The sequence below is a fragment of the Hippoglossus stenolepis genome, chromosome 13 (genome assembly GCF_022539355.2).
Source record: "Hippoglossus stenolepis isolate QCI-W04-F060 chromosome 13, HSTE1.2, whole genome shotgun sequence".
NCBI classification, from domain to species: Eukaryota; Metazoa; Chordata; class Actinopteri; order Pleuronectiformes; family Pleuronectidae; genus Hippoglossus; species Hippoglossus stenolepis.
In genome coordinates, this window is record NC_061495.1 from 3,684,085 (window position 1) to 3,708,002 (window position 23,918).

Consider the following 23,918-nt stretch of genomic DNA (forward strand, 5'->3'; position numbering starts at 1 on the left):
CACATGCTCCTAAAAGGCTGCAGACTTTGTTTGTGCTCAGCTGTTAACGCAAGTTCAGTGTTCAGCCATTCTCGGACTTAAATGTAATCACTGCGTTAACTTCCTCATAAATAATTCACATCAGAGACACAGATTAACTGTCCATTAATAGAGATTCACTGCACTGCTCTTTTTTTTACTGTAGGTACAGGAGGCATTACATCATCCCCCAAGTGAAGTTTCAAACATGCCGGTGTGGTGTTGAATCCCAGTAACAACATTAACAACTTCCTTCCTATTGCATCTGGCCCTGCAGAGAGTGAGCGGGAGTTACAGTATAGGAGGGGGATGGGGTGGGGGGGGGACTTCTGTTCAGAAAACATGATAAAAGCAAAGTCATATCACAGAGAAAAACACGAGGGATGCGGTGTCATAATCAAAATGCTGCCTCGGGCCTTTGTCATGGTACTTTCTGTATTTTCATGTAAGCGGCTCCTGGTCCGATCACATACGTATCCAGCCAGCAGCTCTGAAGCTAATTGAATTAGCAGTCACAGGACAGAACACATGCTCGCTCCTCTGCCTCCTCCTCCTCAGGAGAGGAACACAACAACAATTCAAGCACGGGATAAATCATACGGCCTCTAATTTGAAGGCTCTTACTCAACCATAAATGATTTTTTTCCTGTTTTTACTTCCAGCAGGATTCTCAATTATTACCCCATCATCATGTGGCTAATATTTGCAGTCAAATACATTATTGAGCGGTTCAAGACAGAGCTGCCTGACAGGAGAACACTACGACAACACTAAAGCTGCATGAGTTGCTTTTTTGGGCCAAAGTGTAACAAGCTGTGTCTCATTATTAGCTCATAAAGTTGTGATTGGTAACACATCCAGCAAACAGAGCCACCAGCAGACTGATGAGAGCAGTGAGACTGAACCAAAGTTGTAGAGTTCTCCGTCCATTGTCGTCATAAAACCGTTGATGCAACTTTAACTTTTACCGTATTGTCTTGCAAACAAGATTTTGACTGATCTGAGATTGTCAATGAAAACCACAACCCCACCCCGCCCTCGGTTAGGTCTCCTTGTCCCTGTGCATGAGGACACAAGGAGCAGTGGCTCTTTGCCATGTATTTGGTAACTGCATGGAAGCCACATGTGCATAGATACAGCAGAGACAAACAAACAGGAACGCCCTGACTTTAACATGACGGAGTAATCAAGAGCTGCTGGAAAGAATGTCAACAACGGGCCAAGTGTATGCAGGAGACAGTGATGGTAGAAGTAAGAGCGAGCTGCAGGATGTTTTAGTGCATACAGCTGCAAAGATTACACGACATCTGCCGTAGCAAACTTGTTTTGAAACCTCCTGAGTGTTTCGAGGAGCAGTTGCTGAGCTTGCATCGTCTTTCTTCTGGCATCGCTAAGCTTCCCCCGACCACGACAACAGCTGCTGGAGGAACGACTTCCTAGAGGACACCTCCTCGTTACATACTGGAGCGAGTATGGAAATTGAACTTCCCCACCCTTGTGTCTCCGAGCCTGTCCTCTGATTCGAAGTGACAACTTTTTCCGTTTGGATCCGTGCCTGCTTGTGTCTGCGCACGTGCTACCTAATCATCACCATTCAGTCAAAGTATCCGTGTGAGCTGCATGGGCGTTGGTGAAGCGTCCGCCTGGGCGCTGGAGGACAGTGATCTGCTCGGCTCAGGGAAAGCCTGAGTCAGATCCATGAAACTGGACCTCGCCCAGACCCTTCTGTCACTCTCTCTTCATCCCTTCCTCTCTTTACTTCTTCTTCACTCTTCGATTTCATCTGTTGCTCTGTCAGCTTTTCTCAAGGGTCCTTGTTTCTCATTCCTCTGGCCTCATCCCTTTCTTTTCCTCTCACCCTGAACTGCTGATTTCTTGATTTGGTCTTCTTGGCTCATCAACCCTTTCTGGAGGAGCCACCATGTTGGTCCTGTTAGAAAAGTCAAATTGAAGAGGAGTGCCAACACATGGGCGTTTGTCAGGTACAGGACGGATTTGTGCTGATGCCTGAGTGAAACAGAGCCCTCTTCACGATTCACTGATATAACTCCAGTAAGTAGAAGTTAAAGGCCTCACCAGAACAAAATAGGCAGTAAAAGTAAAAAATTGAAAGTGGCATGGCAGCCTGGCAGTTGTCTCTAACAATGTTAGTGTGATTACAGACAGCAGTCACAGCATCAGGATGATCATAAAAGCCAGGACACAGGAAACAGACAAGACTCGGAGAAACGTATCAGCTTTAAAACGCAGACAGATAACTTTCCCATGCTTTACCGCCCCCAACATACACACATGTAATTGTTGCTGTGCATAATTGCATTGCAGCGAGAGCGGCGGCGGCGGCACAAAGCTTCAAGTGCAGTAACTTAGACTCACGTAGACAAACACAGACACCAAGGAACAAGGGGATTACCCACTTCCCACGCTTTAGGCTGGTCCTGCCTTACACGAGTCCATCTCACATAAACAACCATGTTGTTTTGTTACCATAAACCATATGTCACGTTCCCGGCAGTCCGCCCTTCCTCCCTCGCCCTTGTCATTATTAGTGAATCAAACAACGCTCACCGGGCTGACATCTGGTGAACACGGCTTCAGCCAAAAGGTGTTTGCTTTTATAAATACCTTCCATGTAATTACCTCCGAGCAACATCAAAGACGGTGGCCATTCTTTCCACGTTGGGGCATCGTGGTTAATGTGCTTCAAATTTGTACCCAGCATTCTTGAGTAATGTCTCTTTGTCTGCTACTGGATAAAAGCTGGTTGGACGAATTCAAGTTCAGCAGCGCGTTACTGTTAGTCTGTGGGAACCACTGAAGATTAAAGTGTTCCATATTATTATATTATTATTAATATATGGAACAAACGCTGAATTTACTCCACTGTTCCTCCTCAATTAGGAATTCTTAAAAATGTTTGAATGGAGCCTAAGAAATTACAACATACATCACTTGTATTGTGATTTTGCTCCAATCAGTGTTTGGATAAGTCGAATCATTTTAATTAATTTACAAAGTTCAAAGGTCTAAATTGTATTCATTCATTAATTTGAATCATTGGAGTCATGAGGTTTATTTTATACTTAATTTGTTTTCACAAACCTGAGGACACAAGTTAAATAAATCCGTCATCCTGCCTGATCGTTGAGATGAAGTGTGCACGTTCCTCAGTGAACCCCTGTGACCACGTTACCTTGCTTCTCTGAGAAGGCATCGTATCCCCGGAGAGGAATGATAAACACACGGAGTAAAAAATAACACATCGCAGTGCGGCTTTCCATCACTGTGCACACCATTAGATATTAGTGCATCTCGTGAGAATATGAAGATGAATGTTGAGGTCCGCGAGGAGGAGAGCAGGTGGTTCTCACAGGGAGGAACAGTTAGTAACTCACTGAACTTGAGATGTCACGAAGCAAAAGGTATTCTTGCTATTTCAAGGCTCGTCATAAGTACGTGTTAACTATACATATGTGTAGACAAACCATGAGGTGTGGAGTGAGTGACGACTGGGATCAGACAATTAGACAATTAGAGGGATTATTAACTATTCTACATCTCTTTAGATCGGCGCATTAAGACGAGTTGAACTCACGGTATCGGTACGACGTGGTGTATGTGGTGAGGACGTACACACACAGAGCTGGTGACTGAAGAGTATGTCTGTCCCCCTCGCTGCTGTTGACACTGTTTGACTTTGGAGTTGCCGTGAAGCCAATGGATTCATTCATGGTTCTGTGTGTCTCTCTCTCTCTCTCTCTCTCTCTCTCTCTCTCTCTCTCTCTCTCTCTCTCTCTCTGTAACTGTAGAGTGAGTGTGTGAGTATGTTGGAAGAGAGAAAGTGGGGGGCTCAGATTTTAACCTGTAACTTGAGAAGCTGATAACAAGGAGAGAATGAAGAATTAGCTTGTGAGGAAGGACTTTGTGTGTGTGTGTGTGTGTGTGTGTGTGTGTGTGTGTGTGTGTGTGTGTGTGTGTGTGTGTGTGTGTGTGTGTGTGTGTGTGTGTGTGTGTGTGTGTGTGTGTGTGTGTGTGTGTGTGTGTCAATGGGAGAAAGACAGTGAGACAGACAGAGGGGGAAAAGAGCTGAGCTTTTGTTCCCCGAGCTCATGTCCCGTTCCCCCTGATCTCCCTGGGAAATTCACTTCAATATTTTTTTGCCTCTTTTTCTCATTACTCATGCGTCTCCCCGGTCGGGAGGAGGGTGAAAGTGGACCGAACAGGAGGGAGGAAGGAAAAACCCAGGCATGCAGGGGAAAGAGAGGGAAATGGCTTCAGCCTGCAGCCAGACTTTGTGTGCTTATTCAGCGCTGAATGCTGCACTGCGCCGTTTCCAGTTGTGGGATGACTCTTTAGACATTTTTATGCTCATTTTCTTGGAGGAGGAGGAGTGAGAGAGGGAGAGACAAGCCAGACCTATTAGCTCGGAGCCTGAAACACACACACACACACACACCAACTCTCTCTCTCTCTCTCTCTCTCTCTCTCCCTCTCTCCCTCTCTCTCTCTCTCTCTTTATCTGACACACACACACACACACACACTACACACACACACTTGTACACTCCTCCAGCCCTGCGCTGCACCAAGGTAACAGTGAGTGGATTTAGCCAAAGCCATCTGGTTGGAGCGCACAGAAAAACCTCTCTGCTTCCCGGAGAGGGGGGGAAAGGCAAAAGGACGATGCAGCAGCAGCAGCAGTAGAAACACGGCCGGACAGAGAAACAAACCAAAGAGTGAAAGAGAGAACGACACAGACACACACACACACAGAGAAACCGACCGACACACACTGACACAGGATGGCCACCGCAGTGTTTCAGGTAAGGAGTTTGGTTGTGAGACGGGGGGGGGGGAATAGAGCTGCTGCCTGGTATTTGAGCTCCTGGCTGTCCCGAGCTGTTGGCTGCGCTGTGTTCACTTTCACAGGAAAAACCCTCCGCATTGTGGATTTGCTTGATTTGGGAGAGGCAGAACGCTTTAAGTGCTCTCAGATGTACGTGTTTTCAAGCATATGTGCGGCGTGTACAGTACAGGAGGTGCTGCACTGGTCTGGTTTGTGTTGGCAGCCTTTTTTTTTCTTGTACGTGTAGATTTACATTTTGTCAAGTACGTGCATTTGCCTGAAAATGAGTGTGCGCGTCACGTCTCGGTGTCTGTGTGTGTCTGCACGGCACGGCACGGCTCTCAGCACATGTTCGACGTAGCTGCGGTGGGTGACAGGAATGTGCGACTGTGTAAGTGAGCATGTAAGAGATAAACGAGATGTTGTGCTTGTTGCATTAATGTAGACTCAGTGAGTTTGTGCAATAATGCAGGGCTTTGTGTGTGTGTGGTCTTCTTGGATTACCATGTTCTGTGGCTGCTGGCCCATGGTCAGAGCTGGAATGACAGTGGTGGCTTAGGTCTCTTTAGTTTTCTCTTTTTTCCTATTTCTTCTCTTCTTTTCTCCTCTACTGAATTTATTTAAATGTTTTATATTACACTTCATTGTGTGTGTGTGTGTGTGTGTGTGTGTGTGTGTGTTAGTCGCTTGCGCTCTAATTCTGCATCCGTATGACCCCTGAGCTCAAAGAACACTGGTAAAACCGGGATATGTCATCTATCAATAGCACATTGTGTTTGGCATGTCTGTGCGTGTGTGTGTGTGTTTGTGTGTTTACATGTGTGCGTCTTCCGCTGAATCAGTGTCGCTGAGTCTGTAGCCACAGTGTTTCACAACAGGACCTTGCAAAAGTTGTTGCGTGGAAAACACCGCCCCAGGCGTGAGAAAACCTGACCGCACTTTGGGAATTTCTGGCACGTACAGTGAGGTGCAATTGCCTCCAATTTGCTTCAAATGGGGGAGAACACGCATTAGGGCATAGTGTGAAAACATAGAGCATATTCTTCAGAGAGATGTGCGAAGGTAGCAGCACTGTTCGCTGACAGCTGTGATTCCCCCCCGTCAGCCCTGGCTCGGTGGGTGTCTGGATACTCTATGGATTATTTTATTTTTCAGTATGACGTTATACTCTGAGAAATAAGGGTTAAATCGGCTGCTCAGACAAGCCTCTATTAGTGCATGCACGCATTAATACACTGCATTTCAGTGCAGGCAGAAGCAGGTCCGCTGGTTTTGAATTTGTATGTGTCGAGCGAATTTTGCCACCAAATCACCGAGAACGTTTTCTAAAACATGCACATCTGAATGAACAGGTTGAGAGGAAACTCAAGGAGCAGATTTGTTGTTTGACCCTCACAACCTCTGTGCGAGTGGACGGGGCCAAAAGATTAACAATGATGCTTCACCCACCTTATAGTTGACAAACTGCAATGTTGCAAAATTGTACACAGATTTGCATTTGATCAAATTACAGGCACGGAAAATTGAGGTGAAGTGCACCTTGGGATTTTTTTGGAGGCTCCTTGCTTGTGGCAAAGTAAAAACAAGATCTGGTTTCCACTCTGTTTCCAAGGCAAAGTGTTTTACAGGGGTTGAACGCGGGGTATGCATTACATCATGAATATGCTGTCCATCAACGTCCTGTTTTGTTTCCCCCCCCCAAAAAAATACACTCTTCACAGTTGAAAGGTGTAATTATACAGACATATGATCTTAACTGTTATGAAATCAGATTCGTCGTTAGCTTTATAATTTGATTTGCTGTGGGACAAATCCCCACTACACACACAGTACAGTAGTACTTCACCGTACCCCTGTACCTCAGAGAGATTGGCCACTGTAAACGTAGCCAATCTACGTTTGCAGCAGTGTCCCAACTGGGCAGCAGCATCACCCAGGACTCCTGGCCTAGTGGGAACGGCGTGCGCCCACTGCCTGTGTTGAAACTGGATTTCAGAGAAAAGTGTTTCATCATTACTGTCTGGAAGCGAAGCAGCGATCCACTCATCCGCCTGTCCCTCCTTACGAAGAGTCGCAAATAGATGCCTGACCATGACACAGTCAAGAAGGGCTGGGAATGTGTGTGTTGCTTCACTGTGTGTGTGTGTGTGTGCGTGTGTGCGTGTGTGTGCGTGTGTGTGTGTGTGTGTGTGCGTGTGTGTGTGTGTGTGTGTGTGTGTGTGTGTGTGGAGTAAGAGAGTGGGATTAGGGATAAGACAGTGGTCCTTGGACCATAAACAAAACACCCACAGGAATTGTCTTGCTCCTCTACTGATGTAATCCTTCCTTGTTTGTTCTTTGCAGACACATTTTAAGCTTCTGTATGACTCTGTTCTGTGAGAGAACATCTTTACAATAGTTTTAACATTATTCACTATTATTATAATTATTATTATTGTTGTTATTATTATGACTAATACAGAAAAACTGATTGTGGAAAGTACGATACATGTCTGTCCTAAAGATTTCTGTTATTGAACTGGAAGATACGATAGATGGATGGGTGAGTAGATAGAGCGATAGATAGAGAGATAGAGAGATAGATGGATAGATAGATAGATGGATGGGTGAGTAGATGGATAGATAGATAGATAGATAGATAGATAGATAGATAGATAGATAGATAGTTAGATGAAGAGAAAACTTGGCTGTTGACTCAAGGGCATGACGATACATTGTGATACGAGTCATATGTCATTTTCTCAATGTTATTCTCAGTAAAGACTTTGCATATGCAGCATATAGCTTAAATCAATACATGGCACAGAAAGTAATTGAAGTGATGTGCTACTGGAGATTCTTTGACGTTCACAAAATGCTCCGCAGAACAGCACTTCATTCATTCCCTTTGTCCTCTGGACTCGATGTTGGCAAACACTGGGAACCTGCAATACATTAGCAACATAAATAACCTATAGCCGTGCCAGAGCACCATGCCACACACTCGGGCTTTTAGCTAAATTAATAGCATCCAATGAGGGCCCAGTAAAAGCTCCACATTTTTTCAAGGGCGTTACGTTTGACTCGTGATGGTTACTCCGCAGGTTGTGTGGCACATAGGAGAGCGAGCTGTCATCGGAGCGGAGGACGGCGTTTAAAGAGCGAACCAAGGAGCCTATCCAGAGACTAACGTTACAGTTAGAACCAACAGTGGACTCCTTTAGAGTTTATGGCTCAGAACTGTGAGGCAGGGGAAAGCCCACCAACTCGTACCTTATACACAATCCCCATTCATCTGCTCAGAAATGAAATCAGGTTTTTTATGGTTTATTTTTTGTGCTACAACTCAAAGTAGCGTTTCCATCTGATCAGAATTGTGCATCAAATCACGGTTTTACTTTCCAGACACTTGAGATCACTTCGATTCGTTGGTGTTCGCTCAAGAAAAACTTCAACTTCGTCCTCGTTTCTCCTCTACTTGGCCTTTGCTTGTTCCTGGTGCCAGCACATTCAGATGAAATCTTTCTGCAGACCCTCGTCTAATACCCCTAAAAAAAGGGGGGGATATTATCGTGAAGGATTTAATGACGACTAATCTCTTAAATGACTCCATGCAATCAAGCTTGAGTCCTGGTATAATGACCTTTTTCTTAGAGAGCCAAGTCAAGAAATATACTGAGAAAGATATTCATAGTCCTAGTCTTGACTTGTCTTTTTAGTTTGGCAAGCAGATTTACATTTTGAAGTGGGCTCCTCTGTTTTCTCAGGTGCCTTGTTCCCCGTCCTTCATTCATTTAATGCATCATTTTTTAACCATGTTAATATACAGGCCCATCTGTGACAATGAATAAGCATGAGCTCACGTATTGTTTTCCAGGCCATAAGTTAACTGATTTAAAAGCTAATTCAATTATCAAATTTAATAATATTTTACGACTAGTTGTGTAAACTCTCATTCCAGGACTGATTGAGTCATGCTCCTTAGGCCTTTTCTTTACTTTATGTCAAACACAGTGAAATGTTACTGAGAAACAATAACTAGTAAGTATTAGAGTCATAAAGTAAATTGGTCAGGTAAGAAATGAAATAGTTTGTGCATTGGCATCTGCTACTTCCAGGGAATCCATCACACAGACAAGGGTGGACATGTCATTTGTACAGGAATTTGTGTGGAAGAAAAAAAACTAAACCTACTGGTGTTTTTACTACTGGCAAAAAATATCCCTCGATAGTTCCTAGAAACTGTGCAACGTAAATCTCCAAATTTACTGTGTCAGCTAATAAAAAGGCAGCTTTCAGATTCTGAAAAGGAATTTCAACTTCACGGTAAAGTGAGGTCAAAATGTAGACGCAGCGTGAAATAGGGTTAGCTTTGATTTACATTCACTTAGATCGGTTAAAAAACCCCCAGTGAAACGGCAGTTTGTTTCCATATGACTGGACATTCATGTGAACACTATGTGAAGTATGCGCCCTGTGTGTGTGTGTGTGTGTGTGTGTGTGTGTGTGTGTGTGTGTGTGTGTGTGTGTGTGTGTGTGTGTGTGTGTGTGCCAGCAGTCAGGGCGGAGAGGGTTTCCTTTTTCTTTCTTTTTCTTATCGAGCCTTCACGTCTCCTGGAGGAATGTTTAGAGAAAGCAGACCTGTTTCCTCCGTTGTGCCAGGAGGCCCCTTCATATTGTTGTTTGCTTTTCGTGGCTGATTGATGGGGAAGGGGACTTGGGCTCGCAACAGAAACACAGGAAGCGTCGGTGCCAGGCTCCTCAATCTATCCGAGCGGCTCAGACTCGAAAGGCCTGGCTGCTGGAGGACGGGGACACGTTTGGCACCAAGCTGCTTGTTGTGTATGCAGCATTAGTATCTTTTCTATCTTTAATATGAATAATATTATTCCAAGCTTTCTATTCACTGGTTATCAGATGTACAGAACAGCATATGTACTATTTCTATATACTGTGGAACCCCCTTGTTGATTTTTATCACCAGAAACTCTAAAGTCCTATATCAACTCCTTTGTAGAAGCTATAAATCTAAAATTCTGCTTGTTAGTGACCTGCTAATGACATTGTTGATTCAACCCTCCTCGACTTATCATTGCAGTTTATTACAGTAATATTAGTGCTGGAAACGCAGCGCTGCAGTGATTAATAGTTGTGGTCGGAGTGTCGTGCAGATCTGTGAATGGATCAATATTTTACCAGTGGATTTCAAATGCATATTGAATGTCAGAGATGTTGGACGACTGTGCGCCAAACATTATGGAGCAGAGGGAGAATGTTACCCCCTGTTTTGTTCACTTCTATCGCACATGTGAGGGAACATGTTCGGAAAGAGGGATGGACAAGAGGAGGCGGAGGAGACGGAGACGACAAGAAAGACTTTATTGGGATAAAATGTGAAACCCAGACCCTCCCATCCATCTGTCATTAGACAGCAAAGTGTGTGGGCGTGAAGGTGAGTTATTGTGGCGGGTTTCTGTAAGAACCCGCCATGTTAACATAAGTCTTCCCTCCGAGGGGCTTTGAGTGAGTTATGAGTTGTCGGGGGGTTTTCTAAATGCCAGCACGGAGGTTCGCCTCAGCTTGTCCAGTTTGCCTGCGACTGCAACCCTCTGCCTTCCCAGGATCAGGCACTCCCTGGCTCCGAGTGGAGATGGGGGACACGTCACAGACTGATCCCTGTCTGAGATTGAGTGGTCTTAGTTTGTGGAGCAGCCGACAAAACAGTCTCACCACAAGGTCTGTTTGGTAACCGTCCTGGAGCTTCTTAGTCATGACCCATGATTTTCATCATACCTCCACAAACAAGGTTATATTTGCATTCCTGTTTGTCTGGCTTTTAGCAGGATCACACAAAATCTATTGAACAGATTTTCTTGAAACTTGGTGGAAGGGTGGGGGTCAGATGGAATTTCTCAAGAAATAATAGTGATCTTTATGAAAAAATGGCATTTGTAGAGTGCTAATATCTAAGAACAGGTGAAAGCAGTATGAGGACGATCTCTGTTCATCTTCTATATGTATCTGATCTCAGTATGTGTTTATGTATTATGATGATAAAGTGGCCAATTAGTCCACGTATGCACCATGAGTGTGAGTTTCCCTGTTGTCATAGAATTGTAGTTGTTCAAGTTCCTAACAACCTAACAACCTGTAACTCTGCTGTGAATGACTGAGTGATATCACTGAAACAGACCATTTGTCAACTGCAACCATTTTTATTCCATCTAATTTAAGATGGCATTCCTGTCTTTAGAACTTTATGCCTGATAATAAAAGTGATGTAAGATCATGGTTAAGACTGCGGCAAATCCTGCACTGGTAAATCGTAGAGGGCAGTCACCACAATAACTGTAATAACTTCAATATCATAACATGTGGTTATTTTCCTGTGTATTTAGGGTACGAGTCAAAGGCATAGATCAAGAATTCATCAGTCCTGTGGAAGGAATGGATTTTAAAGATAGTGTCGTGTTTTATGCTTATTGTTATTTGAACGTTTTACTCTGCAGAATGTTGTTCTTGAAAAAATAGAAAATACCAACATTTAAGAAGCTGAAATCAGAACATTTTGACTGTATTTTATTAACAAAACACTTGAATTGATTAATCTAATATTAAAATAGTTAAAAGTTCATTACTGATCAATTAATTGAGCTGTTTTTGAAATTAACAATCATTACGTAATAGATTTGACGTATCAGGCTGATTATTACATAGATCCTAAGTTTGTCAGATGTACTTTCTGGATTAATTAAATTTTCTGGGCGGAAAAACTGTATCAGATCATCGTTTTATACTTTGAGTCTCAAAACACGTGTGGAGATGATCCAGTGCTGCTCACGGTCCACAGGCCTTCAGCCCTTTTCCGTGCAGTCTTCTCTCGACTGACTTGTTCTGTTGATGCCGTCTTCACACTGGTTCTTCTCCCATGAGTGAGCAGATGTTCGATGACGTCATGTGGAAAAATGTTCTCATGTTTTCATGTGGACACTGTCACTAAGATACAAAATGGGAAGAGGCTGAAATTCAAGTTTTTCCCTTTTGACAGACCCTGAAGTGCCCAACGCCCAACCCCCCCCTCCGACACACAGCTCTTAGACGTGTCCCTTTACTGTTCTGAACGCACGGGGACGTAATCTGTGTTGATCGTTTTTTATCGGACTCTGGGAAAGACTGCAAACAAGCGCTTTTCCTCAAAAGCTGTTGCTTCAGTAGTTTCAGTAGTGAATGTCTTGGATTGAGAACGGCAGGAAAGATAACAGTCCTGTGTGATTGGAAATACAACCCGGTGTGTAAGCAGGGGACTTTCACTATAATGTGGATGCCAAAGGACATATAACCCCCCCCCCCAACCCCCAACCCTGATTCTTCATGGCTGCCTTCTTGCCAGACAGTGAGAGCCATGATAAATGTGCAAATCAGCGCACTGGTAAATACCGGCCCTTAGCTGAAAGGGCCTGGAAGGGAAACGTGACCCCCGCTGTAACTTTGGAATAAAAGAAACACGCCGCGGCTTCTCCCCTCTCCACGCCGTCTGTCCCGTCCAACAAAGACGAGGTGAGAATGAGCAGGCGCTGCGGTCGGCCGAAGGCCACTCTGAGTCCCGAGCGTGGAGAGGAAACATGGCAGGGACACACTGGGTCTGTCGGATCCCTGCAGGCCTCAAGTTGTTTACACACAGGCAGACAGTGCGTTTGTTATCACGGTGCTTATCTTTCTGTTCATTTGATCTGTCATAGTTTTATCTCAGCGTGGTTGTTTGCTCCGGCTGTGACGTTGATTTTAAACTTTATCAACAAACTTGTTCCATGACGCTTTCATTTTACTGCACTGTGTACAGATATAGGAGCACACATTGCTGGTGCGTACACACATCAGCACTGCTGTTACCAGGAATAACTCTAAATATCAATATTTATTTATAGAAAATTAAATGTAAGAACAAATAAAATTGACGCAGCCATTTTAACATGTCCAAGATAAAATCTGTAGATTTCTAGTTTTGTCTGACCAGCAGTCAAATGATATAAAGCAGAGAAGGGGAGCAAATCAAACAATTAGGGAAGCTGGAACCAAAAATACTTTTTTAAGTTATTTGATAAAACACTGTCGATTGACTAACTGATAAATCTGTGGATCCATCCATCATCGCTCATTGCTTAGGTTCTGGTTTATAGTCTCACGGGTGCTGGAGCAAATCCCAGCTGACAGCCGGCATGAGACAAGGCCCCTTGGACAGGTCCCCAGTCTTTCACAGGACAGACTCACAGACATAAACAACAATTTACTATTAATTTAGAGTCTCTTAACCTGACCGACCAATCTGCCAGTCTTGGAACTGTGGGAGGAAACCAGAGATACCTGTAGAATCCCCACGCAGACACAGGGAGAGAATTGAGACTCCACAGAGAAAAGTCCCGGTCAGCTGTTCAAAACCCAGAACTCAGTAGTTGTAAACAAGTAGAAAGCACCGTCTCCCATTCCTGATGCGTTTCTTATGCTGTGAAACATTAATCAACAGAGCAGAGACACGTAAGAGTGTTTGGAGACTGGTGTGCAGGTCACTCGTGGACATGTCCTGCAGACCAATCCACAACCTTCCCTGAGGCAAAACAGAGACCACAACTTTCACAGAGACGGACAAGACAAGAAAGCTAAACTAGCCAGCGGAGTATAGAAGGACACAAGTTAGAGAAACGACATCCATACAGTAGATGCATCAAAATAGTTGTAAATCAATGATTATGGATAGAAAAGCATAACAACACAAAGTGACAGGGCATCGGCACTTGGAACGAGGTGCTCCCACAATTCCTTTCTGCTTTGATAATATCCCAATAAGTCCACACAGACCGGCACTTTGGCACACTCCGGCATCGTGGCCACAGAAGGCCTCCTGTTACTGGTTATGGCTCACAAATTGAATTTGCACACTGAATAGTTCTGCTGGGATGTGCCAGATGCAAAGATCTGGATAAACATAAAAGCACTCAGGGCAGCCGTGTGTTAATACGCCAGCGCGGAGGCAACAACAACACACAAGCTCTTTTCCACGGTGGAAACAAGTATGAAGCAGCATGGCACTTACTTTTTTGCCTCTCGGAGTGAAACTGGAATATTTGTTCTCCGTGATTTATTACCCTGCCGTCTGATTTTCCTGCGTTGAGGTTGAGATTTATAGACGAGCAAAGCAGAGATTTGAATGCAGGTTGTTTACCCAAATAATGGTTGAATTCATCATCATGTCATTAACATGGTCATACCGGGGAGATTGACATCGGTTACATAACGTGACTGTGTCTGGAGTGTGTCGGCGGCGAGCAGGAAGCAAGCTGCATGTGAACGCTGTCCTACGAGCCAGAGATGTCTGACATGGACTTTTGTCTGCAGGAAATGGGCCCTTGTTTAATGCTGTTAACAGAAGCATGTACGGAATGCAACAACACAATTATCCTTTATTATATTACACTCATTTGAATACTCCCGATAGCATCAACACACACTCTGGCCAGGCCTCCTCCCCACGCACGGCAGAACCGGGACAAAGGCTTTGTGTAGGTTTTCATTAAAATTCTAATGTGATTCAAGAGCCATTAGTTGCTTTGTTTCCATTAGATTTATATGTTGTTTCCATCCAAAATGTACTTTGTTTAAAGTTCAAATATCTGGATTGGATTGGATTGGATTAATATGTCCATCTCATGATTGTCAGAGGGATTCATCCTCTGGGTTCCACGAATGTTTGTACAAATTGTCATTGTACTCCAATAGCTGTTAGCATGGAGTATTTGGACCACTATCGGTGACCCGGCTGATAAACCCTGCTTTGCTAAAATCAAAGCTAGCCCACTTGAACCCCGGGTATAGTCTGGGGAGTTCACTGCTTCCACTGAACACAGTGTTTATGTCATTCTGGATTCATTACAGCCGTAACAACCAAAGCAATATCTTCAAGCCATTGGATCTTTATTAAAAAGGCATTGGTATAATCAACACAGCTAGAACTAATATACTGGACAATGGGGGTGTTAGATTTACAGTGTGTGAAAGATCATGCATTGGAAATGGTCAATAGTATTGCCAGCACAAAGGCAGTGGGGGCCCCCAAAATCAAATTCTGCTCAGGGCCCCAAACAGGCTGTGGGCGGCTCTGAGTGTATTTTTCATATCGTGGTTTCCCGCTGCTTGACCTGCGGTTAGCCCGCCGCTAAGTGCTCACCTGCACCGTGCCTTTAGATAAATAGTCCCTGTGGTTTCTGGGAGATCTTGGCTGTGACTCCTTTACCAGTTCCTCTCCAGCATCAGGGAAGTGAGAGCTATTCTGATGTGGGCAGACCTCCTCTGTCAATCTGACCTTCACATGACTTATATTACATTGGCCACAGTGGGTAATATACCGTCATTGTTATCAAACATAAACTTGATTTTTATTGGACATGACATTGAGCCAAAGTCTTTTAGATGATTGGAAGCTTCTTGGTGAAGCGGCTCCTTGTGTCGTGTTTCTCTCTCACAATGAATAACACTCTTGTCTCTTAAAGATGCAATTTAAGATTGAACTTTCATTTATTCCTCACTATGCATTAGATGCATTAACGGTTCATCCAGTAGTTTATCAATCTGACACTTTGAGGTTGACAGTAACACTGTGGCACGTCTCAGGTTCATTGAACAGCTACAAGATGAATGATGAACCTAGAAGTTGGGCTTAGAAAAGACAAAGACACTGTATGAGGGTTTCTGATCTTTTTAAATTCCCTTGCATTGTAAGCACAAGGCTACAAGTAACGTAGCTCAATAATACAAGGTGTTCCACTTGGTTGCATGTATTTCATTGACATGTGGACTGTGTTGTTGACTGTCTTGCTCCCTGTATTGCACCAGCACTGTGTCCTTAGTAAAATGAATCTGCCTCCTGTGTAATGTACCTGTTCAGCTCCAGGCTGCACAGTTGCACACAATCAAACATGACATCCAGGTAATTAAAACATACATCTTGGACCTTGATCAGCGGCTCCTCAATCATAGCTTTTAAAAGTGAATTTCAGCAACTCAACAATTATGTTTGTCTCATTACAAGGTAACTATGTTGGTATAATAGATGTCTGCACGGTTGAAGCTGAGCAGAGCTCTGATGGGAATGACCCGAGGTCACCGAACCCCATTTACAAAGAGGAATGATTAAGTTGTTTCAGCCCAACAGCCACAACAAAGCTAAGGGGGCTTTCACATCCACCTAGTTTGGTCAATTTTGCTGGTAATGATAAAATAATGATATATCAGTCGCAACAAAGTGAACCAGTTACTTCACTTTCATTTCATTTACTGCATGGATACTATAGGTGTGTACTCAGTTATCCCTGATTACTGGTGGACGAGCTGTCAAGAGCTTGCAGAGGCATAATCAGGTGCAGACACTGAACACGCCACAGGAGTCGGGGCAGTGACAGGGTCGACCTGAAGGGACAGGGGCACTGAGAAAAGAACGGCACGTCGATGTCTGCAGGTGACATTGATGGTGGAGTGGGACTAGAGCTGGGAGGGAACTGGGAGGGTTACGGGAGTGTTGGAATAACTTGTAATGGAGGAGATCTGAGCCAGACGCAGATAGTGTGTCCTGTCTGCTCCAGACGCGCTCCGCCGTGCCAGACGCAAATTCTGAAAAAGCAGAGACGCATTCCACTTGGATGCCTTCATTCAAGTAGGCTGCGGATACACAGGGCAGCTGTGACGGACAGCAGTCAAAGAGGAACATTTTGTTCCCATGAAAATCAAACAGATTCTTTTGGCCTCGTGTTCGACACAAACTGCTTTCGGCATTTCACCATTTCACCAGTTCAACTTCTCAAACAAAACTCTACCTTTGTGGAATTTCATAAGCAGGTGAGGAATGGTTTACTGGGTGCACCACCAGCCACTGCCCCTGTTCATATCAGTGGATCCTCTTCTGTTTCCAGTTAGCCTTCCTGTATTGCAGATGAGGTAATGGTTATAAAAGAAACCAAGAGAATTTAATGGCCCATGGGTGACTCACACAGCCTCAACTTTGTGAGTCTAATCAGCCATTCTCACACCGCAGTGGTGCTTTTACTTTGGTGAGCAGTCACTAGCCAGACATTACTGCATCAATTCTGTTTTGGAAACGTTTAAAAAGGAGTTGAGGCAATGAAGCAGTACAACTCATTGGCAGGAACTACTTAATACTGGTATCACTTTTACTTTGAAATCAACTGGAGACTGAATACTACCTCTTTGCCCAGTCACCTTTTTTTTGTTCAAGTGGGTTCTACATGATATTTGTGGGCAGATGCGGAATATACATCCTCCAACAGTAACACAAAGCAGACCCCAACAGAGCAGAGGGGTTGTGTTCTTGCAATGACACAATTAGTCTTGGATAAGGAGAGTGGAAGACCAGCTGCTCAGATTGAAGTTGCTTTTAAAAGGTCAACAGTGGTGATAACCCCCCGGGGCCTAATCTTTCAAAAGCTAAAAAAGACCAAGTCCTTGTACAGTAATAAAACAAAGATGTAACAAGTCCAAAGCCGACTGGAGTCATAAAGCTGTCGTGTGCTGGATTTGCTGTTTGTCACTAATCCTCAGATGAGAAAGTGGCTTAGGAGAACTAACTGGTTCAAATTAGGTTTCTAGGGATTTTTCACAAAAGTGATGGCGAAACCGAGTCGAAGGGACAGAACGCAGAGTCGCTCAGGAAGGAAGCGTCGGTGGTTTGTTTTCATCGAGTCGCCTTTTTTTCTTTCTGGAAGCACTTCATTTGAATCATCTGTTCGGGGCCATTATCATTACACTCTTCCTGTTTATCAGCCTCTGTCCTCATGCTCTCGCTCCAACCTCACGGAACTATTATGGAAACTGTCGGACGGTAATGGGATTAGCTCGGCCACTTGACAGATCATGAGTTCTGTTGGAGCGATCCCACCCCTGACTAACCACATCTGATGCTTCGGTCGAGTTAAACCTCGATCTTAGATTTCTAGCTGGAGAGATGGACAATTGGCTCTTAAGTCTGTTTATTGCAGCGCTAATACTCCGTCATTACCTTGTCGTAGCTGAGTTACGTTGTCAGGGTGATGCCAGTCGTAGGAAATGTCTTTTCTGATGGAAATGTGGCAGCTCGCAAATAATACTATGAGTCTTATTGCTTCTGCCAAGGAGGCTGGGTTTTCATTTCTATTTGTTGGTCTGACATTCACCTGGATTCCTCGTAAAAAATACTGAACCAATTTCCATGAAGTTCTGTAAGGGGAGGGAAGAATAATTATTAAAATCTGGAACGGATCGGGATAGAGAGGCTCATCCAGGAATTGTTTGTCTTTCTTTATCATGCCGAGATAGGGCGTTAGCCTTGGTGGAGGTATGCTCTCGCCAATTATAGTTTTAAGATGCTTATATGTTGTAATGGCTAACATGTTTTACAGCAAGTTGATTCAGAGTTGTTAGCATCCGGTGTTGTAGCTGCTAAATCCTTTACGGTGTTTCACTACTTGCCAACTATGTGCCTTTAGGTGATAGTGAACCAAAACAGTAAAGCTCCGAGCCATACAATCAAAAACAATGAGCTGAAAGAGGCTAAAACGCTCTGCGGGGGATCTGCAGAGTTGAGATAATCCTCTCTTCTCTTTCACATTACACCCTTTTCTCATAGTTTATATAAAATATTGATCAGTGCAGCGTTAAGGCGAATGAAGTTGAGCCTTTCCTGGGTTTACAGTTGCATTTTTAGTGGCTATGAAATGTTGCATTGGCATATTGAAGCATATTCACGTACTGTATGAAGCCATAATGTATAACCTGAATGCATTTATTGCAGCATAATGCTGTTTTAAATGAAGTGCATCTAATCAATGACACAACTAACAAGTTTCTTCTTCTGTTTCCAGGTGTCTTCCTCTTGTGTTCCAGCAACAAACTATGAGCTGGTGAGTAACACTTTTTTTTTTTAAGTAATTGCTTCCATGCTGTACGTGCTCAGCAGACATTATTGGGTCCTTGCTTTGGTAACAGCCTCTATCAGCTACACTAACAAGGCAGTTACTATTGCAGATAATGAATCTTTATCTGAACGCCCCCGCTCCCCCCCGAGACTGAAACTTGTGATCTGGGGTTTTATAAACATACTTGTCTTGACTTGATTTAACTGTTGTGTGTCTGTTCTGCTAAAATTGTCACAGGTATATTGAAAGTCGTATCTTTTGGCTGCTTCGCCGTGAAAACAAAAAAAACCCCATCCAGATAAGAATGATAAAACACGGCGTGCCTGAATCTGCTATATCATTATGACGTTTTCTGGTATTTAAAATAACAGTGAACAAAGTGAGATGTAGTCTGAGTATGAAGTGATTTTGGAAGGGCAATAAAACACACGCTTGCTCTGTTGCCTTATTTGGTATTGGCATTAGGAGCTGTGTGAGACTTGGACATGGTTCTCTCACTCTCTCGCTTGCATGTTGTGTATTTAAATGGTTTTGGGCGGTTGACAAACCAAAGCAAATATCCCCTGCACTTCTCTACGCTCACAGAGAAAGTATTTGACTAAACGTCCTCTCTGGAAGCTGCAGTAATCAAACAAGAACATGTTATTATCCTCTACAGATGCTTTCACACTAGATACCTTCTGCATGAAGACATCTGTTTAAGATGTGCAGCATTGTGGGTAAAGCGCGCCGGCTGTTGACCCGGAGCTCTTTGGTTTCTGACAAACACCTTCAGACACTGAGCGCAATAATTAAAAAGTAAACGTCTGCTCCCGCACTGCCTGCCGGGCTCCATACGACACAAACACTCACTTTTACTGACTGAACCTGCAGTCTGACAGGTGACCTCTCATCAGCAGTATTAGTGTCACTCAACTTTAAATGAGTACAATGAAATTCTTGGCATGCTCATGTATGGCTGCAGAGTTAACAACACAGCCCGGGAGCTTCGTAGATAGAAATAAAATGTTGTTTTGGCTTCGGCTACATCCACACTACTGCATTTTATTTTGAAAACGGCGTTCACTGAGCATACACGTGCCAGTGTAAACAGGAAGGCATGCTTCCTGCGGGAATTGTTGCATATTGCTAAAATATTCGCTCATGAATTCGCTAATGTCGGTTGTTTTCTTCTGGAAGAGGGTCATGTGATTGGAGCCCGACGAATCATGGAAGATGAAGTCATGACCGAAAAGAACCAATCAGCAAGTGGTTGTGAGGGTCACTGTCTCCAAATGTCTCTGTTTCTGCCTGTCCAGACTCAAACACTGCCCCGGAGTATTCATTATTATTACAAACACTGAACAGAATATATTTCTGTCCTTTCTGGTCCATAATCTGTTTGAATGGAAGGAGACATCCACCACGGAGCCTGTCCCTTCATCACAGCTTCCTTCTCCTCTGCCTGCCAACAGGAGTCTCCCCAGGGGCTTCCTCGCCTGCATTAAAGGTGCTGATTGCTCCCATAAACGCTGATGAGCTGAGGTGTAAAATATTTGCTGGCGTACCTTTTAAACTGTGTTAAACGGAGTTATGGAGTTGAGCACCGCGGAGAGCCCTTCCGTATTCAGTTTATATAAAAAGACCCTATTACGTAGAAGAGTAAATCATTCCACTTGTGCGTAGTATGGCTCATCCGTCTGGTGACTGACGGGAACTGGACGCTGCTGTTTGGATTGTGTCTGTGTGTAGACGTGCTAGCGCGCATGCCAACGAGCGTTCTCGACTGCAGCCCCCTGGCCCGAGGTGCGTGTCAGTGCTCCTCTGGCCCATGTTTGGTGAATTCCTTCGCTCGTGGTCAGAGACCAACATGAGTTACAGCCACACTCAGGTGCAGACCAACCAGTTGTAAACTCCGCTGGAGAAAAATGTTTAAAGAAATCCAGACATGTGTGTGATTCTAGACATTCCACTGAGATGGACGAGCTACAAGAAACACAGCTTTATTACTGGGTCATAAGTGGAATTAGTCATAGCTACAGAAGAATAGATATGTTGATAGATTGATTAATTGATTGATTGATTGATCCCCTGAGGAGAATTAAACTGTCAATGCAGCCAGATATATCAAAATACAACATAATGTGCAAAGAGTGATAGAGTGTGTGTGTGTGTGTGTGTGTGTGTGTGTGTGTGCGTGCCTACCGCCTCCTTACAGTTCACTATCTTTCGTCTCTAAGCATATCTTGTTTTTGGCTTTGATAGAATCAAACAACAATGCTGAGTCAGCAGTTTCCCGGCGAACGTCATTTAGTCGATGCTGTGGGTCGTTCAATGGTATCGCATGATCTTCTGTGGCGGTTGAAGTCGGCCCCTTTTCCATGGAAATGGAGATGTAGAAATTCTAGCTGTTTTAGTTTTTCAACTTCTCACCGTGTTGGCTTCAGAGCTGAGACTGAAGGTTCGCTCCTGACCTCGGAGACTAAAGTCACACGGTCCATTAAGTGGCTGAATTCTGGAGCTTTCAGTCGTATCAAATGTGTTTAAAATATTTTTTTTTCTGCGCACTTGAACGACTTCTCATCCATGGTCGCTTTAAACCAAACACGCCTGTGGATTTCGTGGCATCAGGTTACAGTTCACGACGAGGTGACGATGTGTCTTGAAGCCATTCAAACAAACGAGATGAACTTTCATGATGAGCACACGCTTGGATTTATTGCTAACTGAAAAATATAAATTGCAGCTATTACTAACGTATTTATTTTTATCCAGCCTGTCTACTGTCTACTGTCTACTACCTGTCTACTGTTCTTGTACATGTCTTTGTGAAGCTACAGGGTTGGAAACGGTCCAATAGTACAGCACAAGTACAAGTATGTTCATGTTAAATCTGTGTAATTATGAAATGAACATGCTCTTTAAGTTAAGTCACCCACTGGCTACTGACGACGGAGTAAACAGAGGGGATTTGAAATGAAACACTCCGCCGTGGGGAAGGTAAAGCCAACTCAAAGTCTATTTATTGTAATTGATGATGGGGTGTTGGGGGATCCCGTCCAGGAGTGCTGATGACAGAAGTGACTACCCTTAAATAGACCCCCTCCACCCACTTGGCTCTCCATGCGTGGTGGGAGCATTGCTCAGATGTGCCCTCATGTTGAGGCTGTGCTGCCGGGAATCATCTGTTTTATTTTGCACAAGCACAAAGGCAGGATGAGGGCACAGAGGGAGAGGTATTACGGATTCTGGTGAGGAAGCCATGGCTGCACATCTGGACACATGCACCCCCCCCCCAGAAACTCACATTGCCAATGCATGCACCCACAAGCACAAATATGGACGCCAACACCTACGTCATGCAGGTCTTGTTGTAGTAGTGGGGGGGGGGAACAGGGCCAGGACTTGAGTAAGTGCAGGGCCACGATGGTCTAGATGTGGTCCAATTAGCGCCGTGTTTAGAGCCACACATACTTCCATGATGTGCCCTGTAATTTCATTACGACATACAGTAAGATCCCAGCTCCCGGCTGGGGATGTCTGAAGTGGCTCCTGCATGAAACCACCATGTTTAATATTGAACTAAGAGCCGGCCTCAATGTGTCAAGTGTTTTTTTTAAAGTGTCCTACAAGAGGATCCAGCAAATCGTCAAATGTGTGTAGATAATGTTGTCTTTTGTTTTAATGCACTGACGATTTGTTGTGTGTTATATGAGGTAATGTTGAAGTGTAGTTTGTAAAAAAGGAAGTTTACGTCTTTAAGTCCTAAGAAACCCACAGTTCCAGTTCTCATTCTTAATCTAAACATTGAATAATGAACACACTCGTAATTGACGTGGTAAAAACCGGGTTGTTTTAGTTTACTGTGGCTTGTAAACTCCAGTTTTACGAAGTCATTCCCACCAAGATGTTGCAGTTACAGGAGGCAAAACAATCACTACGACCTATTATCATCGTGGACTTGTCTGCTCAGCTGCAATTGACTTTCTTACCAGTGTTCTAACCAGTGTTAGAAAGTACAGTATGAAGAAACATCCGTTCTGCCTGTGGTCTCCCTCAGCCCTGGTTCTTTATGTCAGTGTCAGTCTCTCCAGACTTCAGTAACTGCCGGTTATCAGATGCCAACATCCTCCTCCTTCTGTCCATCATCCTTGTGTTGTGCTATGGTTTCCTTTGGCCGCTTCGGCTGTTTCTCTGAATAGAAGAGGAGTTTGCTTGGAAGAGGGTCGAGACTTTCGCAATTTCAGAGAAGCTTTGTGATACCCACCCATATAAACTCCTGTCCTTAACAGAAAGATAACAGCATGAGCACAGTTGACTTCCACGTGTCTTAAAACTCTGGCATGTCCCGGGTGCTGCCCTGTCCTCATCATGCAATTCCAGATTTTTTCTTCATGTCAAATAACAAGTAAAACACAATGTTTGAAGTCGGCAGGCTCATCCAAAAAACTTGAGCAATTCACCCGCCAATTTTGAAGTTGATTGGAAGAGTTGTTGTTGAGGAAATAGAAATAAATGCTTCCCCAGCTGGAGTTTTAGTTATTTAGTGTGGTAACAAATATCAGTTAGATTCAGAATGACGTGAACACACTGCGGACATTCTGGTTCGACTCCCAGTAGCTCTGAACATGACATCCCCATCAGCCCAGCACAGACTGTCAACTCCTACCCAGTATAACAAGTAATCCACCAGACAGTCATTTGAATCCTGTTTGTAAAGGCATTTATAAAAAGCCCTGACATTAAATAACACACATGCTTTGTTATTATAGAACTTTATTGCATTTACAGAACATCTCATACTTTCACATGCATGTTGAAGTTCAATAGCAAGATTATTGTCATGATGTTTCTATGTTATTACCATATTTGGACATGTAAGTATAAAGAGTGGAGGAAGGAAAGTAACTCATAGGTAATGTTTGCGTGTGTGTGTGTGTGTGTGTGTAATGTGTGTGTGTGTGTGTGTGTGTGTGTGTCCGTACACATGTGGGTGTGGTTGTGTAGACCCCCTCCACACATACACACATCCTGAAGGAGTAAAAATACTTGGCGGATGCCTTTAGAGGCTCCGTCCTCTCTCACACGTTGGCGGAGGCGTTTGGTTGCATAACAGAGCGGCCGGTCCGTATCAGTAAGAG

The 23,918-nt window shown here is 44.0% G+C and overlaps 1 protein-coding gene across 8 annotated transcripts in view; it reads left to right on the forward strand.

Annotated features, from left to right (window-relative positions):
- Positions 1-23,918, forward strand: part of tns1b (tensin 1b) — a 138,166-nt gene that overhangs the window by 56,785 nt on the left and 57,463 nt on the right. For 7 of the 8 annotated variants that reach the window (XM_035174866.2, XM_035174856.2, XM_035174858.2 and 4 more), the window contains exon 4: positions 18,745-18,783. In XM_035174866.2, coding sequence (XP_035030757.2) covers positions 18,745-18,783 — 39 coding nt within the window. Of the gene's footprint in view, positions 1-4,528; positions 4,842-18,744; positions 18,784-23,918 lie in introns of those variants that run through there. The other variant, XM_035174863.2, reaches the window with a different exon arrangement.